General features: G+C 38.6%; 1 protein-coding gene across 1 annotated transcript in view; it reads left to right on the forward strand.

The window, feature by feature from the left end:
* The first annotated feature begins 349 nt into the window (after window positions 1–349).
* Window positions 350–19437, forward strand: part of ACE2 (angiotensin converting enzyme 2) — a 40191-nt gene continuing 21103 nt past the window's right edge. Inside the window, exons 1-7 of the mRNA XM_016202967.2 lie at window positions 350–549; window positions 8684–8842; window positions 12543–12636; window positions 13073–13216; window positions 14611–14723; window positions 16666–16771; window positions 19064–19161. Coding sequence (XP_016058453.2) covers window positions 364–549; window positions 8684–8842; window positions 12543–12636; window positions 13073–13216; window positions 14611–14723; window positions 16666–16771; window positions 19064–19161 — 900 coding nt within the window. The 5' untranslated portion in view covers window positions 350–363. The remainder of the gene's footprint in view (window positions 550–8683; window positions 8843–12542; window positions 12637–13072; window positions 13217–14610; window positions 14724–16665; window positions 16772–19063; window positions 19162–19437) is intronic.

Here is a 19437-nt window from a genome sequence, read left to right on the forward strand (position 1 = left end):
CACCTTCAGTGTATCTTTAACAACTATTTAGGAACTTATTAACCAAATGTACAAGTTTTGATTTGGCCATAAAAGCTAGGAGAGCTATGATTCTCTTGGATTAATGAATAACATTTGTTTATTTGATTTACTTTAAAAAATCATTCTAAAATATGCTTACATATCTGTCCTCTCCAGGGTGAACTTTATATTGGTTCATCAGATTGTTTACTGTTTTTTCTTCCTTTTTTTTTTTTTTTTTTTTCTGTCTTCCCTGCTCGTGCCCAACCCAAGTTCAAAGGCTGACGAGAGAGAAAAACTCATGAGGAGGTTTTACTCTAGGGAAAGTTGTTCAGTGAGGGGGAGTGTGTCGCACAGGGAAAGATGTCAGGCTATTCCTGGCTCTTTCTCAGCCTTGTGGCTGTAACTGCTGCTCAATCCCCCAATGAGGAAAAGGCCACGAAATTTTTGGAGGGTTTTAACTCACAAGCCGAAGACCTGTCTTTTGAAAGTGCACTTGCTGCTTGGGATTATAACACCAATATTACCAACGAGAATGCCCAAAAAATGGTGAGTGCTCATGGCTACATGAGTATTTGTTGCTTCTTAAAGGTTGGGTTACTACCCATACAACTGAAGAGGGAAATCAAAGAAAAACTCTGAGCTGGAAGGTTGGATGTTTATTTGCCTTGGTATTTCTGATTCTGGAGTCCCAGATGACTAAACTTAATTGAACTTGGGGTTCATTTGGAAAAGTGTTACAAAATAATCCACTGGTCTTAATCCAGATTCTTGGAAACCAGTGAACATGCTTTATAAAGTTGCCACCATAATTCTCATCATAGTCAGGGCTTCGAAGCATTTCATGGAAATGCCATAAGTTGGTGATGCAAAAAGGAATATCTAAAGACTCTCTAAAATAGTATATTAACTGGAAAATGCAACTGGAGGCGTAGTGAAAGAGCTAGCTAGTAATTATCTAACAACTGGTCTGTCACAGAGCTCTGCGGGACTTCCAAAGGTCACAGAATCCACGCAGAGCCCTCCAAGAAAAACCAAAGTTAAAACAGTTCTGACAAATCTCAGAATGCTCTGGGAAAGCAAGATGTTTTGTTTGATGAGAGCAAGGGTTTCAGGTTTCTTCTCCTACAGGTCCCAAAGAAGCATCCTTCCACATTTAGTGATGGAAATTGAGTAGCATTATCTCAGAAACGATTTTTGTGTGTGTGTGTGGCACTTGTACAGAAGCTTATTTTTTTGAATGATTAGTAGCTTGCATGTTTAAATTAAATAACTGCCATTCGCTGGGCAGATCAAATCTGAGACCTAGTGTCTCACTTGAAATCTGCCAACAGAGGTTTTTTTTGTTCTATTTTTCTAAAGCTCAAATAAATCCAGGAGATTTTGACAGCACAGTGTTGTCATAGAAGATCATGTTTTTCTCTCATGTTTGCTGCTTATCTCTTTTCATCTCTTCATTGTTGCTTTTTTCTCACTTTTTATTTGATCTCTGTTGGAGGTGCCTGTAGTGTATTGTGTATTTGTTTCTATGCTCAACTGAATGGTCCTGTAGCTGGTCGGAAAGGTGTACCAGCATCATGCCTAAGAGCTCTGAAACGACTGCCAAAGCCCAAATCCTGGATCTACCACTTTCTTGCTGGTTGAACTTGAGCTAGTTAATGAATCTCTCTGCACCTTAGTTTTTCCATCTGTAAAAAATAACATAGCTTTCATGTCTGCTTCATAGGGTCTCTGTGAAGACCGAATGAATACACAAAACCACCAGAATAGAACTTAATGCTTGTGAGCATGGGAGAACAGTAAGGTAGCATTGTCGTTAGTGTGAGAGGGAGTTATAATTGCTGAAGAGACTTGTAGCACTTATGTTGACTGCCCAGAGGCTGAGAAGGCTTGTTATAGAATGATATGTAGTGATGTTTACTGAAATCATCCCTCGATCACTAAGTGCTATTGCTTTTGAATTACACTGGTTGATCAGAGTGAAGGCCAAAAATGAAAGAATATAAATCAGGAAGTGTGGCCAAATTTCAGAAAGTTTGAGCCTTTTAAAGGAAAGTGAAAATACTTGGATGTGAGAAGCAAGGAGGGGGCTCAGTATCTCCTTCCTCAGGCAGTGGTGAAGGGTGCATTAGTGCACTTCGGAGTACCTGTGTGAGTCTACCTGCGGAGGGAGGCAATGGGCAGAGAGGGGAATGACCCTTTCTTCTATTCTCTTATTACATATATTGATATCCCCTCATGAAACAGGCACAGTGGCAGGTGCTATGAGAGGAACTAAGATGAACGGATGCTTAGAAATGGTATGCTGCTGGTGGCCACTTTAGAAATGGAGAATGTTCCCCCGAAGAGAGCAACTGGAATGATTTACGGCAGGGATGGGGAACATCTGGCCGTAGTATACAGCCCATGAAATCTTTTGGGCTGGCCCTGCCAAGATAACCGCAGGAGGAACTGAAAAATCAATAAATCTAGGAGCTCTTTCATAGTTAATTTTTAAGTTGATAATTTTGCATGGCCTGAGAATGGTGTTATATACAAATGGCCCTTGGCAGAAAAAAAAAAATATTCCCCACCCCTGATTTAAGGGTATCAGAGAGAGTTAGGAGGGGAAGCAGAATTAGTTGTACAAAGCCTGACTCAACTCAAAATGAAAAAAAAATTAGTCTGAAGAGAAACGAGAAAGGATAGTGTGTTTACAATTGTATCGGCCAAATCTCTTCATACTAGAAATGTGGTGCCTTTGAAAGCTCAAAAGAGATAAATTTACAACAAATTATAAGGAGGTGCTATTTACAGCACAAGTGGTAAAACTGGTAAGACTTGTAGAACTAGGCCATTCACCCCCCCCCCCCTCCACTCTGGCAAACATCAACTTGTTCTCTGTATCTATGGGTCTGTTTTTATTTTGTTATGTTTAGATTTCACATATAAGTAAAATCATACAGTATTTGTCTTTCTCTGACTTATTTCACTTAATACCCACTAGGTCCATCCATGTTATTGCAAATGGCAAGATTTCTTTTTTTATTTTATTGCCAAGTAATATAAAAACGAGGCCATTCTTTAATCTGAAAAAGTGAGACTTTAAAAACTCTAAATAGGTTCTTGAAGTATTTTAGCAAATGTAAGGACTGTAGATCCATTCAGGGTAAGGAATTATGGTCAGGTACACTGATGGACCCAGTTCTTTACTCTTCCCTATATTAATGTCCAAGATTATGTAATTTCGCAGTGCCACCCCGCTGAAGGTGATGTGACTGTGTTCTTCAGCATGTAAGTTACTTTGAGCAGAGATGTTAACAGACATGATGCAAGTGGAGGCTTGGAATGAACTTGAACAATGGGGCTTGTCCTTTGCTCCTTTGCCTTTGTTATGAGAACATGCCTGTGCTAGCCAGCTAAAGAATGAGGGACACATGGAGTAGTTGTCCCAGCAAAAACCAACCCCCCAAAGTTGTAAGCCAATCTAGTCAAGATCAGCAGAGCTGCCTCGCAAGCTCCAGTGATTCCAGGCTCGTAACAATAAACCCTTATACCATTAAGGTTTTTGGTTGTTTGTTATGTAGTATTATTATAGCACTAGGTAGCACGGTAAAGGAAATTTGGGTCGTATTTCAGAGTCAGAATATGGGGCTTGTCTGCCTATGGATCTGACCTAGCATAGAGATTTTTAGATCAAGTTGTGTGAACATACCTTAAAACAATGGAAGGCGTCAAAACTTGGTTAGTGCCCAGCCAGCATGGCTCAGTTGGTTGAGTGTCATCCTGTGCACCAAAAGGTTGCTGGTTCCGTTCCAGGTCAGGGCACATACCTGGGTTGTGGGTTTGATCCCTGGTTGGGGCACCTGTGTACGGAAGGCAACCGATTAATGTTTCTCTCTCACATCGATGTTGTTTTTATTCTCTCTCTCTCCCTTCCTCTTTCTCTAAGTATGTCCTCAGGTGAGGATTTAAAAAATTTGTATTTAAAAAAACAAAACTTGATCAGTGTAATGTCCCAAAAACTCCCTCCTTAGAGATAAAGAGAAAAGCTTGGTTCAAAACAGATTTCCAAATAGTTCAGAAATTCAGTGAAAATTAATTACCAAACACTTGTCATGTACTATATAATAAATTGCCCCCTTACTTTACAACAAATACAGTTCTCATGTTTGAGACCAAATATTCACAATTAAACTGTACTTATTTTCTCAGTAAGATGATAATACTTTTTTTACATTGTCCCTTCGTTGTAAGTTTTTTGTTGGCTTTTTGAAATAGGGTACATTTTGAATCAAAAGGATTTTTTTTTTTTTTTTTTTTTTTTTGGCAAAGTCAGAAGATCTCTAAAATATAGGAGGTCCCTGGACAGTTTTGTTCCTCGAAGACAGCAAAAGAATCCTATTGCGACAGAGACATCCTGGTTCATTGTCCCAGTGTTTGTCAGTAACTACTAGAGCTGCCCCAAACTCCTGTCCAGGCAGCTGACGCGGGTGTTGAAGAATGCCCTCTTGGAGCCTCAAAGGTCTCCGAGAACACTTAATAAATAGTTCTCGGTGAGTTGTAAAAAACTGTGAAGAGAGAGCAGGAGGCCCATACTTAGCCTTTGGGTGCTCTCTAGGGATTCTTCAGCCCTTCACTTTTGGCGTCCCCTAGAGTCCTTGGGCACACCTGATTCCTAAACCCTGATTCTTCTGCCTTTAGGGCTGGCGTCACAGTGAGCTTAGAACGGGGGAGTTTTAAACTGCTATTATGTACCCAAGGGAAGAATGTAGACTTCATCCCTGTCTCCAGTGAGTCTGTTCCACCCTCCCCGACACACACAAATGCCTACACATAGGTACTGGGTGGGGGAAGATCATTGTGCTGGAAATATAATGGAATTCAGGAAATCTGATGCTCTCATGACTCTTCTGAGCCAGCTGTGATACCTTGGGTTGTGATATTTATTTCTTTGCCTCTTGAAATGGAAGGTTGTAGATGGGCACAGCCAACATTGGTAGGTAGGTAACAATTGTGAATGGATAAGTTCCTTGTGTAGACAATTAACGTGGGTTAAGTGCGTTAGAGGCCTTGTTCTTACTAGTTTCCTTTTGTCATGAAAACTTGATAATGTCCCAGTTTAGTGATGTAATTTTGGCGAAATTAAGCTTGAGCAATTCAAAATGACGTGGTTAAATATAGCCAGATTTGGCACAATTATTCATTGATCTAAGGATGCAAGGAGACCACCAGCTACACCCTGGGAGAGTAGTTTGGTGGTGAGGAACTGCCGCTGTTTCTTAGTGTGCACCAAGTAATTGGGTGAAAGAGCATTACACTAATTTGACTAAATCCTTTGGTTTAGACCAGTTCCATGGGAATATCAGATCTCATTATAGGACTTAGGGAATAAGGTGATTTTTTTCTTTACTTTTACTATTGCAAGCTTTAAACAGCAGCTTTATTGGGTTATAACTTATGCACCATAAAATTCACCAATTTAAAACACACAATTCAATGCTTTTTTTGTATATTTACAGAATCGAACAATCATTACCACCATCTAATTTTAAAACATTTTTGTCACTCCCAAACGAAACCACCTGCCCAGTAGCAATCACTTTCTCTCACCCTGACCCCTAAGCAACCATTAATCTACTTTCTGTCTCTGCAGATTTGCCTGCTCTGAACATTTCCTATCAATGGACTCATACAATAGGTGGTCTCTGTGACTGGCTTCTTTCACTTTGCATGCTGTAGCATGTAACATTATTTTGTTCCTTTTATTGCCAAATAGCATTTCATTGTATGGATTTTTCTTTACTTTTTATCATAAAAATTTTGAAACATGTATAAAAAAAGGGACTAGTATATTGAATCTCCTAATACTCATCACCCAGCTTCACCAATTATCAATTAACACTTTGGCCAATCTTGTTTTAATTTTTCCCCTGATCCCACATTTCTTGAATTTTTTTTTTAAAAATATACCTTTATTGATTTCAGAGAGAGGAAAAGAGAGGGAGAGAGAGAGATAGAAACATCAATGATGAGAGAGCCATTGATCGAGCCCGCAACCCGGGCATGTGCCCTGACCGGGAATCGAACTCCGATCGCCTGGATCGTAGGTCGATGCTCAACCGCTGAGCCACGCCCGGCTGGGCTATTGAATTATTTTGAAGGAAATCCCAGACATCATATAGTTTTATGTGTAAATATTTCACTTTGTGACTTTCAAAGTAAGATTTTTACAACAACCTTAATAACACTACCATGCCAAAAACTTAACAGTAATTCCTTAGTTTCATCACATAACTTGTCAATATTCAAATGCACCCTCCTGTCTCATTTAAAAAAAAAATTCGGCTAGTTTATTTGAATCAGAATCCAGCAAAGTCCTCTTCTTTCAATAGTTTTGATGGATGTACTTTAAGTCTCTTTTAATCTATAAAGCCTCGCCCTTGCTTTTTTTTTTTTTTTTTTGCACAATTTATCTGTGTAGGAATTGCATTGCTGGTTCTATAGAAACTTCCACTTTCTGGATTTGCTGGTTGTGCCCTCTTAATGTTGCTTTACATGCTATTTTGTTTCCCATATTTCCTGTAAATGTATAGATCTAGGGCAAAGGTCAGAACACTTTTTTTGGTAACAGGCCAGATGATAAATATTTCAGGCTTTGTGGGCCCTCTCACTTTTATTCAACTCTGCCACTGTAGTGTGAAAGCAGCCATAGTCAATATATAAATGGGTGTGACTTGGTCTGAAAAGTGCATTCATGCCTAGAATCTGTATTAGTTATCAATTGTGTAAAAAATTACCACAAGCTTAGCAGCTTAAAGCAACACACATTTATTTTATTTTATTTATTTTTTTCAACACACGTTTATTAACTTACAGCTTGTGTGGATCAGGAGTCCAGGCAAAGCTTAGCTATATCTTCTGCTTCTGAGTCTCTAGTTGCAAGCAAGGTCCTGGCTAGAGCTGTAGTCTCACCTGAGGCTTGACAGGGGATGAATCACTTCCAAGCTAATGTGGTTAGTGGTAGCATTCAGATTCCTGTATGCTGCTGGACTGAGGTCCTTAGTTTCTTGCAGGTTGTCAGCCAGAGGCCATCCTCAGTTCCTTGCCATGTGGCCCTTTCCACAGGATAGCTCACAACATGGCATCTTGCAACATCAAAGTCAGCAAGGGAGACAGAGTCCTCCAGCAAGATAAAAATTATAATCTTATATAACATAAACATATACATCCTGTCTTCTTTGGTATGTGCTACTGGTTAGAAGTGGGTTCTGCTCACACTCAAGGGTAGGAGATCACACAAATGTGTGTCACTAGGAAGTAGGGATCGTGGGAATTATCTTAGAGTCTGTCCACCACAGGATCCAAGATCCAGATGCTGGCAATTGATTGCCAACTCCACTATTTATTTCTCTTAGCCCCTTTATGCACCTATGAAAATGGAAACAGAATGATTTTCTATCTCATGGGATTGTTAGGAAGATCAAATGAGGTAAATTATTTTGCAAAGTACTCTACACGCATCCAACTCCTATCTACTTTAAGGTCTGTCTAGGCCCCACCTTTTCCATGAGGGCTTGGCCAAATCTAGTTGTCTGAATGAATCTCTCTTTTCTTGGCTTACTCATAGTTTATACATTATCATATGCTGTTATGTGTCATTAATGAAAAATTCACGATGCATATCTTATCTGTCTGATAAAACTGAAAGCAACTGAAGAACAAGGACCTTTTTCTATAAATAATAAAATAGCAAACTTATTTTGAATGCATAGGATGCATTGGGCACTCTAATAAGCATTTTCTTATTTGTTCATTCATCTAACCCTTAAAACAACCCTTTGAAATAAGTTTTATTATTACTCTCATTTTACAGATAAGGTAACTGCAGCTCAGAGAGGCTAAGAAATTCACCCAAGGTCACACTGCTAGTCAGAGGTGTTTGACTCCAGGAATGGAGCTCTTACTTGTCTCATATGCTACCTCTTTTATATGGTCTAGAAAAGTACAATGTATGAAGTAGTTGCTTACTTAATCTTTGATAAATGGAAAATTGTGCATTGAGGGAAGACTGCACTAGAGAAGTCTAGAGGAGTCCACTTGCCTGCTGATGTTCAGGATGGGGGAGAAGTGAGTACTGGTATCATCATGTGCTTGTTGGTTTCTTTTGATGGTAAAAAATTCACCATGGCTACCAAATGGCCATATTCTGGGCAACCTTCTTTGGGGAACATAATTTAAGATCACAATCTCTGGTAAGTCATAGCACTGTGAGCTTACTGCAAACTGGTGCTCATTTCTCATGGTTCTCACAGTCATGAGGAGCTGTGTTTCCATTACGTCCATGCTAAGCTTTACCAGGCTCTCCCTTTAGAACATTCATCCTTGAATCCTGATCAACTCACCCATGTCACAGTGCTAAGGCTATAAGTTCCAGGACCCTACAATGTGAATCATTTGTGAGAATTCACTTCCAGTTCTAGGAACAAGACTCTTGGGAAAACTAGGCACTGGGCCAGAAAGAGAGAGTGACCAAGAGTGGCCTGATCACTCTTAACCTAAGCCTCGACCTTCAGCAAAGTAGAGAACTAAACCACTTAGGAAGTATTAGATGTTCTAGCAGATGTTCTTTGGACCATGTCTTCTGTTCTATCTGTTCAAGCAGTGTCGTTCTGACTTTAATTTTATTTTTTTGTCATTTCAGAATGAGGCTGCCAGCAATTGGTCTGCCTTTTATGAAGAACAGTCCAAGCTTGCCAAAATTTATCCACTAGAAGAAATTCAGAATTCTTCAACCAAGCGTCAATTGCAGATCCTTCAGCAGAATGGGGCATCAGTGCTCACAGAAGACAAGAGCAAACGAGTATGTGAACATTCTAGCACTAATCTCAAGAGTTGAAATATTTGGGAATATTAAACATTAATATCACCCATGGCTGCTTCCTTTATCTGCAAAGAGTGGCATGCTGACATTAAACAGAGCTCTGGGTTTAGGTCGGGTGACCAAATAATTTATCATCCAAACTAGAATCTTTTTGAGAATTAAAGAAGACACATAGTAATTATATTGGGACACAGAGTTAAACTGGGATTGTCTGGGCACTGTAGTGTATATGGACAGCCTATACAGAGGTTACCTTCCTGAGGACCAGGCAGCCTGAAAAATACACTTAGTCTCTGTCCGTGGTTCTCAACTGGGGTTGATTTTGCCTCCCAGGGACATTTAACAATGGCTGAAGACATTTTTGGTGGTCCCAATTTGGGAGGGGTGCTATTGGCATCTAGCGGGTAGGGACACTGCTAAACATTCTACAATGCATAAGACAGCCCCAACAACAAAGAATTGTCTGGTCTAAAATGTCAATAGTGCCAAGCTTGAGAAGCCTCGTATTGTAGTCGAATCCTTCCTCCCTTTCATTTTTTTAAAAATATATCTTTATTGATTTCAGAGAGAAGAAGGGAGAGGGAGATAGAGAGGTAGAAACATCAATGATGAGAGAGTCATTGATCGGCTGCAGCCTGCAACCCAGGCATGTGCCCTGACCGGGAATCGAACCCTGATCTCCTAGATCCTAGGTCAACGCTCAACCGCTGAGCCATGCCCGGCTGGGCCCCTTTCATTCTTGACTCTTCTCTGCAACCGCTTTAACAAATGGCTAACAACCTCAGCTTAAACTGCTTTAGAGTTTGGTGATTCACCTCTTTCCAAGACATCAGTTTCATATATAGGTTCCCAAGACATCAATTTCATATATAGGTTCCTCTAATTGATGGACCAATATTCCCTCCATTGAACGGTGATTGACCTCCATTTTGTTCTGTCTTCTAAAGCCAAATTGCAGTGTTTAAATAAATGAAGGCAGCTAATTTTTTTAACTAGTTGAGTCTTTTTTCTCTAGGCTAAACATGGTTTGCTCTGTCAATTCCCCCTATACAATGGTTTTGAGTCTTACTTACTGTCTTCATTTTGTCCAAATCCTTGGATGGAACACAGTGCCCTGAGTTGGTTCTAGTCTGCATGGAGGTGAATAGCAATGTGACATTCTGCAGCCTGTGCTCTACACCTACTAAGACAGTCTAGGACTATATTAGATTTTGTTGTTTGGTTGTTGTTTTTTTGACAGTCAAATTCCATGGTTGTCTCATATCAGTGTCACTGTCAATATATCAACGTCACTGTCAATGAAGTCTCCAAATGTAGGGATACCTTTTATTTATTTTTTATTTTTTAAATCTTCACCCAAGGATATTTTTTCCATTGCTTTTCAGAGAGAGTGGAAAGGAGAGAGAGAGAGAGAGAGAGGGAGGGAGGGAGAGAGAGAGAGAGAGAGAGAGAGAGAGAGGGAGGGAGGGAGGGAGAGAGAGAGAGAGAGAGAGAAAGAGAGAAACATCGATGTGAGAGAGACACAATGATTGTTTGCCTTCTGCACGCACCCCTGCCGGGGCTGGGGATCAAGCCTGCAACCAAGGTACATGCCCTTGGCCCAAATAGAATCCAGGACTTTCAGTCCGCCAACTGATGCTCTAATCACTGAGCAAAACCCTCTAGGGCTATAGGGATACCTTTTAAAATTCTATTCTTAGGTAGCTAGTTTGTCCAAATTCAAGAAAGCCTACATTCACCCTTCATTCCATCTCCCTAGTCCAGGAGTCAACAAACTTGTTTCTGTAAAGGTAAAGATAGCAAGTATTTTAGGTTTTGTGCGCCATACTGTCTCTGTCACAGAGTCAACTCTGCTGTTGTTGTGGGAAATCAGCCATAGCTAATGCATAAACTAACGGGCATGGCTATGTTCCAATAAAACTTTACAAAAATAGGAAGCAGATAGGATTTGGCCTTCAGATTATAGTTTACAGACCCTTCATCTAAGCTATAGAAATATTTTTGTCTAAAATATTTGGCTATTTAACATCAAAGTCTTCTTTCTTAGCTGCTTATCCTCTGAAACTTTGTGTTCTAATCTGTATCTATAAAAGGAAAAAAATGCATGGTAAGAAGAAAGAAGAAACCTGTGGCCCCTGTCTTCCTTCAAGTTGATATTTATTATTATGCATTCTTTGGCTCTACTGATCTAACTAGGTGTTAATCCACATTATCTCATCCATTTCATGCTTCCCCATCTTTCCCACAAAGATACCATGTGAAACTATGTCCATTGGCCTCGTCTGTCCTAGTTGTATTTTTAAAAGATCCAGATAATTCTTGTGTGCAGCCGAGACTGAAAACCACTGAAATGCATGTAAGACCTGAAATGTTTGGGAAGAGGGGAGATTCAAAGATGCATGAATTCAGGGGAGAGGAAGAAGGGGGAGAATGAAAAAGCAGGCAGAGAACGATACCATGAGGGGTTTTGTGCCATGGTAAGAAATTTGGGTTGATTCTTTTGAACTATGGAATGTTGTTGAAGTTTTAAGTATGGAATCTATTTTATGTTTTAGGATAATGACTTGTAGCAGAGTGAAAGAATAATGTAAGTGGGAAATAGGAAAAGGGGAAACAGGGCCTTTCATCTGGTGTTTCTTAAATCATCTGTGCGAGAGAACCAGCCCTCCCTTCCTTCCTCCCTTCCTCCATTTCTTTTCGTCTTTAATTACTAATCCATCGCATGCCTAGATGTCATGGAAATATTAAATGATTTTAAAAGTTTATAAACATTTATTCTCTCAGCTGTCGTACTCATCTCAGAATGGAAAGAAACCATTTGCTGACTTGCACTGATTCATGGACCATACTTCACGTAGCACTGCTTTACCCTCATATCTTTACTCTCCTTTAAACTCTAACTACAGGGTAAAGTTTAAACTTCAGTACAGTATAGAGGGTCTCTCATGGTCTGGCTTCTGCTTTCCTCTCCTTTCCCACATCCTCCCCTTTCTCCAACCAGCACTACTACTCTCATTTCCTTCAACATGTCTTCATGCCCCGAAAATGCCGTGTCTTTCCCAGCCTCCTTCCACCTTCAGGCTCTGCCATCCATCTTTCTTTTCTTCTTGACCAATTTCTGCTTCTCTTCCAAGACACAGCTCTATTGTCCCCTCCTCTTTAAAGCCATTTCTGAATCTCCTCCCTATACTGTCACATAACTTTTTGGTGACACTTACAGACCTTATCACTCTGTTATGTAATTATTGATAACATGGCTCCCTCACTGTCCCATGACTGTGGGGTCCTTGAGGACCAGTGACTTGTTCATGTCAGAATTGTCCGAATGTAGGACATAGTAGTTGTTCAATAGATGTGCACTCAATGAATGCTGAATGAAACAACAGTTGCACTTTGTGCTCATGTAGGTGAGAAATGGTTTGGGGACTTTGGTAGATCTGTCTATTTCAGTCACTCCACATATATTTATTACATGCTTATAAGGCTCTGTGCTAGCTAAATGCGGGGAGGTTTAACTGAGATATCCCTGCTCTACATAAAGGAAGATATTTGGCAAAGAAGATGTGAACTGTTGTATTTGGAGGCATAAAAATCACATGGCCCAAAGGACTTCTTTACATTAGCATTTTCTTGAGCATATTTTCCATTTTTAACAGTGTTTATTATCTTTAATTTGCAGTTGAACACAATTCTAAGTACAATGAGCACCATCTACAGTACTGGAAAAGTTTGTAACCCAAATAATCCACAGGAGTGCTTAGCACTTGAACCAGGTAAGCTAGTAATTTTGAGCAGTGATTATGAAATTCACTTTTTTATTCCAAGTTTTAAAAATGAAACTGATGTTAGATAATGACATTGTGCCTTCCAAATGGATAATCGAAAGGCGAGAAGATTCCAAATATGCGTGTTTCAGCACAAAGATGAACTTTTAACATTTAACAAAAATCACATTTGTAAAGTGTGTCACATTCAAGTAGTTCAATTAAGTTAGTAGTTAAGTGATGTCAGTGGTTTATTTTCTCTGAAAAATATTTTGGAACTATAATAAGGGTGAGGAAATTAATGAATCATGAGATTTCATTTTATAACCTTATGAGCTTGATGTCTGCCAGCCTTACTTTTAATTCTTGAAAGTTCATGTAATTGTTTACAAATAAAAATTTAAAAATGCATGTTTATTTACCTTTGGGTGCTTTGCAATAACAGGCTTGGATGACATAATGCAAAATAGCAAGGATTACAATCAAAGGCTCTGGGCTTGGGAAGGCTGGAGGTCTGAGGTCGGCAAGCAGCTGAGGCCATTATATGAAGAGTATGTGGCCCTGAAAAATGAGATGGCAAGAGGAAACAGTAAGTTTTTTGGTCTGTAGAGGTCCTGAAGCTCTCTTTGAGGCCATGGAGTTATTTCTCATGAATCACCAAGGCTGCCCTTTGATATAACGTGTATCTGTAAATTAATGATCATGTTCTGAACAATTCATGTGGCCTGTCTCAAAGAAACTACTAGGGAATAAGGAAAGGTGAATTGACATTCTACAGTGAAAGAGCTCAACTACAGGGCCTCAAACATCTGTTTTCTGGGAAGGTCTCAGGCCCCCGAGGTTCCTGAGGTCATCTGGGGATTGAGTAGGGGTTCTGTTTCTCAGAAAGAATGAGAGACAGAGATGCAGTCTTGCACCTAAACTCCCATCTCACCTAACTTCCCATCTAGTTCATTCTCAAAGGTCATTTGTGTGCTTACCTCATGGTGGTGTCACAGAAAGAACAAATCAGATTAATTTAGACTGGAAACCCATTATTTTCTACAGTTGTAATCATAACTCAAATCATGTGGTCATAAAAGTCTAACCATGGGGAGGAATTCCCATATCTCTTAACTTACTCTCCTGCCTGAGTAATGAGCTGAAGCCACACATTATGAATATTATGAATAACTTTATGCTTTGGTGACTCACTGCCTCCTGGGGTTGAGCAAGGAAGAATTTTTTTCATCTGCTACTTAAACTCGTATTCGCAAGCTGTAGGTAAGCTGAAGACAGTGACTCATCACCATATCCTTCCCTCCAAATATTTATTTATCTCATGTTCCTCATCATTCACTGCCATTGTGCCTGTAAAAATAGAAATTATTAATGTATATTTGCAACCTTTATTAGCTAAAACCCTAACACAAGTTCGTGTTTCCTGATGATGAGACACTACATGAAATGCACAGAGATGTACTGTATATACATGTGATTTGCAAATAAGTACAGACCCACTGTGGAAATTTCATCTAATTTGAATTGGATTTGAAAATATAAGGCCCTGAAAAAATGAGAATTTAAAAACTCAGATGCAATTCTGTGTTCTACAGCTGAAGATGCAAGCTGATCTATGGAGAGAGTAGAGACCCAGGGTTAGTAGAGTAGAAGTGTGCCTCTGCACCTTACCAGTGTGTGACCTTGGACAAATGATTTAACCGTCTAAGAGCAGGCTGTTAATCTGTACAGTGGGGATTATAATAATGTCAATCTTGTAGAGTGTTTGAGTTTATTAGATGAGACAATGCATTTAAATCTCTGGCACAGAACAAGTGCTTAACAGACATTAGCTAGTGTTATTATTTGCATTCCTTTTAGTTGATATTATAAAAGCAATAAAAATGTGACAGATCTTTGATTTTTTTTTTTTAACCTCCAGGTAAGGCTAATCTATGTATATTGTACTTCTACTCCTTCTTTCCCTTATGTTCTTCTAAACAGGTTACGAGGACTATGGGGACTATTGGAGAGGAGATTATGAAACAGAAGGGGGAAATGGCTATAACTATAGCCGCAACCAGTTGATTGAAGATGTGGACCGCATCTTTTTAGAGGTAATCGAAAAATTGTACCCAGAGACAGATGTAGGGCAGTGCACAGGAAGAAGGGAAGATGACCAAAGGCATTGTGGCTTGTTCTAACACACTGGTCAGCCATTCCCATGCCTCATAGTTATGTAATATTAGAGCTTAAAAACATTTTAAAGAATAACAGGGCAACTCCTACAGCTGATCAGAATTGCTCTACTTTCCTCCCCCTTTCAGCCACTAACCAGCAATTACCAACAGCAAGCTTATAAGAAGGAAAGATTATAGGAAGGGTCAGTCTTTTAGATTATAAAAAGGCATGGTCTTTGTGAACTACCTGGGCCAGCACTGTCTTCCTCAGTTAGCAGAGCCATTGGTTTTGCTTCCTTTTTCAGGACAATCAGTACTATTATTTCCTTGTCTTTGACTAAGGAAGTCTTTATAGGAAAGAAAGAGTCCCATGGACACTTCTTAATGTCTCCCTCTTCTTTCATTTTGATCCCCGCATTTTCTCCCTTACTCCTGTGCCTTCAGAGTTCTTATGTGTAGCTACTCTGTCTAGCTATAGTTGGGCAGAGCTATAAAAAATGGAAGCAGGACAAACATCTCCTCCCCACCAAAAAAAGAAGTGGGTAAAAGCTCTGAATAAGTACATCATTAAAGAAATGGAAAATAAGCAACTAAAGTATTATTAGGAAAATTAGAATTAAAACCATGATTAAAAACCACTACACACCCACTAGAATAGCTGTGATTAAAAAAGACTGACAGCCCAGCCAGCATGGCTCAGTGGTTGAGCATCAACCTATGATCCAGGAGATTGAGGTTCGATTCCCGGTTAGGGCACATGCCGGGGTTGTGGGCTCGATCGCCAGTAGGGGGCGTGCAGGAGGCAGCCAATCAATGATGACTTTCTCTTCATTGATGTTTCTTTCTCTCTCTCCCTCTCCCTTCTTCTCTCTGAAATCAATAAAAATATATTAAAAAATATATTGACAATACCAAGTGTTGAGGATATGAAGATACTGGAGCCCTCATACACTGCTGACAGAGGTGTCAAATGGTACACAGCCACTTTGAAAATAGTTTGACAATTTCTTAAAAGTTAAACACACACTTACCATATGACTAAGGTATTCCACTCTAAGTGTCTATAGAGAGAAATGAAAACATATATCCATATAAAGACTTACACATGAATGTCATGGAAACATTATTCATAATAGCCCCAAACTGGAAACAACCCAGTCATTTCACAACTGGTGACTTTTATCCATGAGATATTAAATGAAGCAAACTTTGATGTATTCATACAATGAAATGCTACTCAGTAATATAAAGGAATGAACTACTGATTCATGTAATAACATGGGTGAACCTAAAAAACATTATGCTAAGTGAAAGAAGCCAAACACAAAAGGTCACGTATTATATGATTTCATTTATATGAAATTTCCAGAATAGAAAAAACTATAGAGCAGAAATCAGTTCAGCGATTACCTGGGGCTGAGGGTAGGAGTGGCATAAACTACAAATGGACACAAGGAACTTTTGAGGGTAAGGAAATGTTACAAAACTGGGTGGTGGTAATGGTTACCCAACAATATAAATTTACTAAAAGTCATGAAACTATACACTTAAAGATGGGTGAATTTTATGGTATGTAAATGATATTTTAATCTGAAAACAAAGAAGTAGGGAGCATCTTAGAAATTAATATTTTTACATCTGCTTTCATTTTGGAACCTGTATTCCTCCAGGTGTGTTTATTGCTTTATACAATGGAGCTAGTTATCATCAGCATCTGGAAAGAAGGAATGCTTTCAAACTCTCCAGAATATTTGAGGGCAAAAGAAATTAGAATTTAGGGAAATTCTACTTGTCTAAAAAAGCTTCTATTTTTAGTGTTGAGGATTGGAAATCAGACCAGGCTTCTCTTAGTCTTAAATTTTCTTCCTGGGCCTTTCAGATTAAACCATTATATGAACATCTTCATGCTTATGTGAGGGCAAAGTTGATGAATACCTACCCTTCCCGTATCAGTCCGACTGGATGCCTCCCTGCCCATTTGCTTGGTAAGAAACTCCACAAATTCTCTGTGTACTTTGCTCTATGTTATTTCCACCAATAAAGTTGTTTTTTGGAGTGAGGCCTAACATAAAACTTTTAAAAAATTCTGTGAATGGAATTAGTAGCATTATATAAATCACATTTTGAAAGCACTGTCTTCAATAGAAAAGTCATTTAAAAATCGTTCTGTATTGCATTACTTTATATTGTACATAAACAGTTATTATGTTGGCTACAATCCAAAGGCTAAAAGGGTGATTTAAAATAACTAGAGAAGGAACTCCAAGTTCAAATGAGGGTGTAAATGGAGGAAAATAAGTCTTGCTATTCAAGTTGGTTTGCTAAGCTCTTGAGGTGGAATTTGGGGTTTTAGTATCATATTGTCAGAGGAAAGAAGCTTGGTAGGCTGGAGGTAGTTAGCCATGAGAGAAAGGCTTCCTAGAATTAAGGTATAGCCTGAGTTAAAACTTAATAAGTTCATTCTTAACTGTAGTAATTACTTTCTAGAAAGTACTTGGTTTGGAATCATATAAGAAATGAATGAAGTCTTCATCATGAAGGAAGATGTTTAGCTTAGGAGAAAAATCAGTCTTCTAAAACTTTGGATCCTGCCATGGAGCCTTTGTAGACCATGAAAGACCTAGCACCCTTTATTGAACCTGCTAATTTTCCTCCAGCAAGTTGGTATCCTCCGCTTCCTTCTCCATTTCCCTAGAAGCTGAGGCCAAATAAAATGCATGTGTTTGAAAAGTTCATATCATGTATACATAGCATTCCTACTACAGTTAAGCTAAGTTACTGGCAGCTAATTCTCCTCCAAGGCCAAGCCTCTCTCAGCAGGAGAGAATATGGGCAAAGGACCTATGGAGACTTTTTATTCTAAAGCAATATATAAATACTCTCTATAATGTCTTTGGCAGGAGTCCTTCAGTAACTAAGTTACTGCTTAAAACTGCCTGGTATGATGTGTCTTTTTCTTCCTTCCAAGGTAGACTATTCTATTGCTTCATGGCACTAATTATAAGAAAGTTCCACACGTTGTGTGGAACTGAATCAACACCCCCTAATGCCTTCCATTCATTACACCTAATTCCATGTTATGAGGTTACCTAAGGTATATCCATTTTCTTTTACAAGATGGCCTTCCAGATATTTGTAAATAACCATCATAGAAGACATAACATAGTACTTGGCACAAGAGTATGTGCTCAATATATTTGTGTGGGTATTATTGTTATCAACATGTATACACTGTTTTCTTATTTTAATTTAAATATCCTGCACAGAATTTTTTAACCATTCTTTAAAATGTCACTTTTCTAATGTTCTCCTTGGGACAAGCTATCCTTTGTTGATGTCGCTCTTCAAATATCATGCTCAGAACTGAACAGCTATTTCAGATGAGGTTTAACCAATACAGAGTAAAGATGGTACTATGGATTTCTTTGTTTGAAACACTATAATTCTATTCATTTAGGTTAAGGTCACATTTGGGTTTTGAAAGCAATGTCATACTGTTTGTTGGGTCCCTTTTGATCTTTTACATGTGGACTATATTTCAGCCTGATGTCACACATCACATAGTTCCATAGTGGTTAGATATATTTTTATTTAAAAACATGAGTTCATTGGGGTATTCTTTGTGTAGTTACATTGCCCTATTTGGTGTCAAGATTCTGGTCCTGCTATTAGATTGACTTTTTCTAGATCCATCTTCCCTTTTATGGTCTAGCCTTGAAATCAAATTTAACATTTATTTGAGATGCTTAACATTTAACTGAGATGCAGTTAAATGTATTTCTATATTATAGTAATAAAAGTGAAACTTAGTCACTAGTTAATAGAGATTCCTGAATGATGATCCTATGTGAGTTCCCTTGAATCCAACATTAGGGATTACTAATAGTTTAATTTGTAATATTTTGCCCCTTGGATGGTGGATTATATGAATATATTTCTAATCTATATTAGCTATGATGTTCCATTAATTTAACAAATTGTGCCTTTGAACTTTAATTTTAAATGGGAGAAACTAGGATGATTTCCTAACAAGTTTTGCCTAACCAAATAATCTTCTGCCATGTTAACTTTTTAGAGGAGAGGGAAAAAGAAGGGAGTATTGAAACCTTAAAATAAGAGAAGAGAAAAAGAGGTAGTGAAAAGGAAGCACAGAAACTAGATTAAATCTAAACTATTATGTGGCCTGTTTATCAATCTTACCTCATGCACTATGTAAATATCAGGTCTATACTTCTGCTGTCTTTTTCATATATTAACAAAATCTTTTCTTTGAATAGGTGATATGTGGGGTAGATTTTGGACAAATCTCTACAATGTGACAGTCCCCTTTGAACACAAACCAAACATAGATGTTACGGATGAAATGCAGAAACAGGTAGGAAGAAGAGGCCTTGAAAACCAAATCTAAATCCTCAACTTTATTTCTTTTTAGGCCATCTTTCTTTTTCTATCTGTTGTATATGAAACTGTATAAATAAAAATTTTCAAGCTAACTTAGTTTTATTCCTTATGTAGCTATTTTTTTGTGGAAAAGTGGTTTATAATGTCAATGACATCAAGTACCTTGAATAACAGGTAGGGTATCGATTCTACTGAGAGATATTAAAAATAGAGAGGACCTAAGTTTCCCATTAAGCAGTGAGATGTGGAA

Source organism: Miniopterus natalensis, chromosome X, assembly GCF_054644295.1.
Source record: "Miniopterus natalensis isolate mMinNat1 chromosome X, mMinNat1.hap1, whole genome shotgun sequence".
NCBI lineage: Eukaryota > Metazoa > Chordata > Mammalia > Chiroptera > Miniopteridae > Miniopterus > Miniopterus natalensis.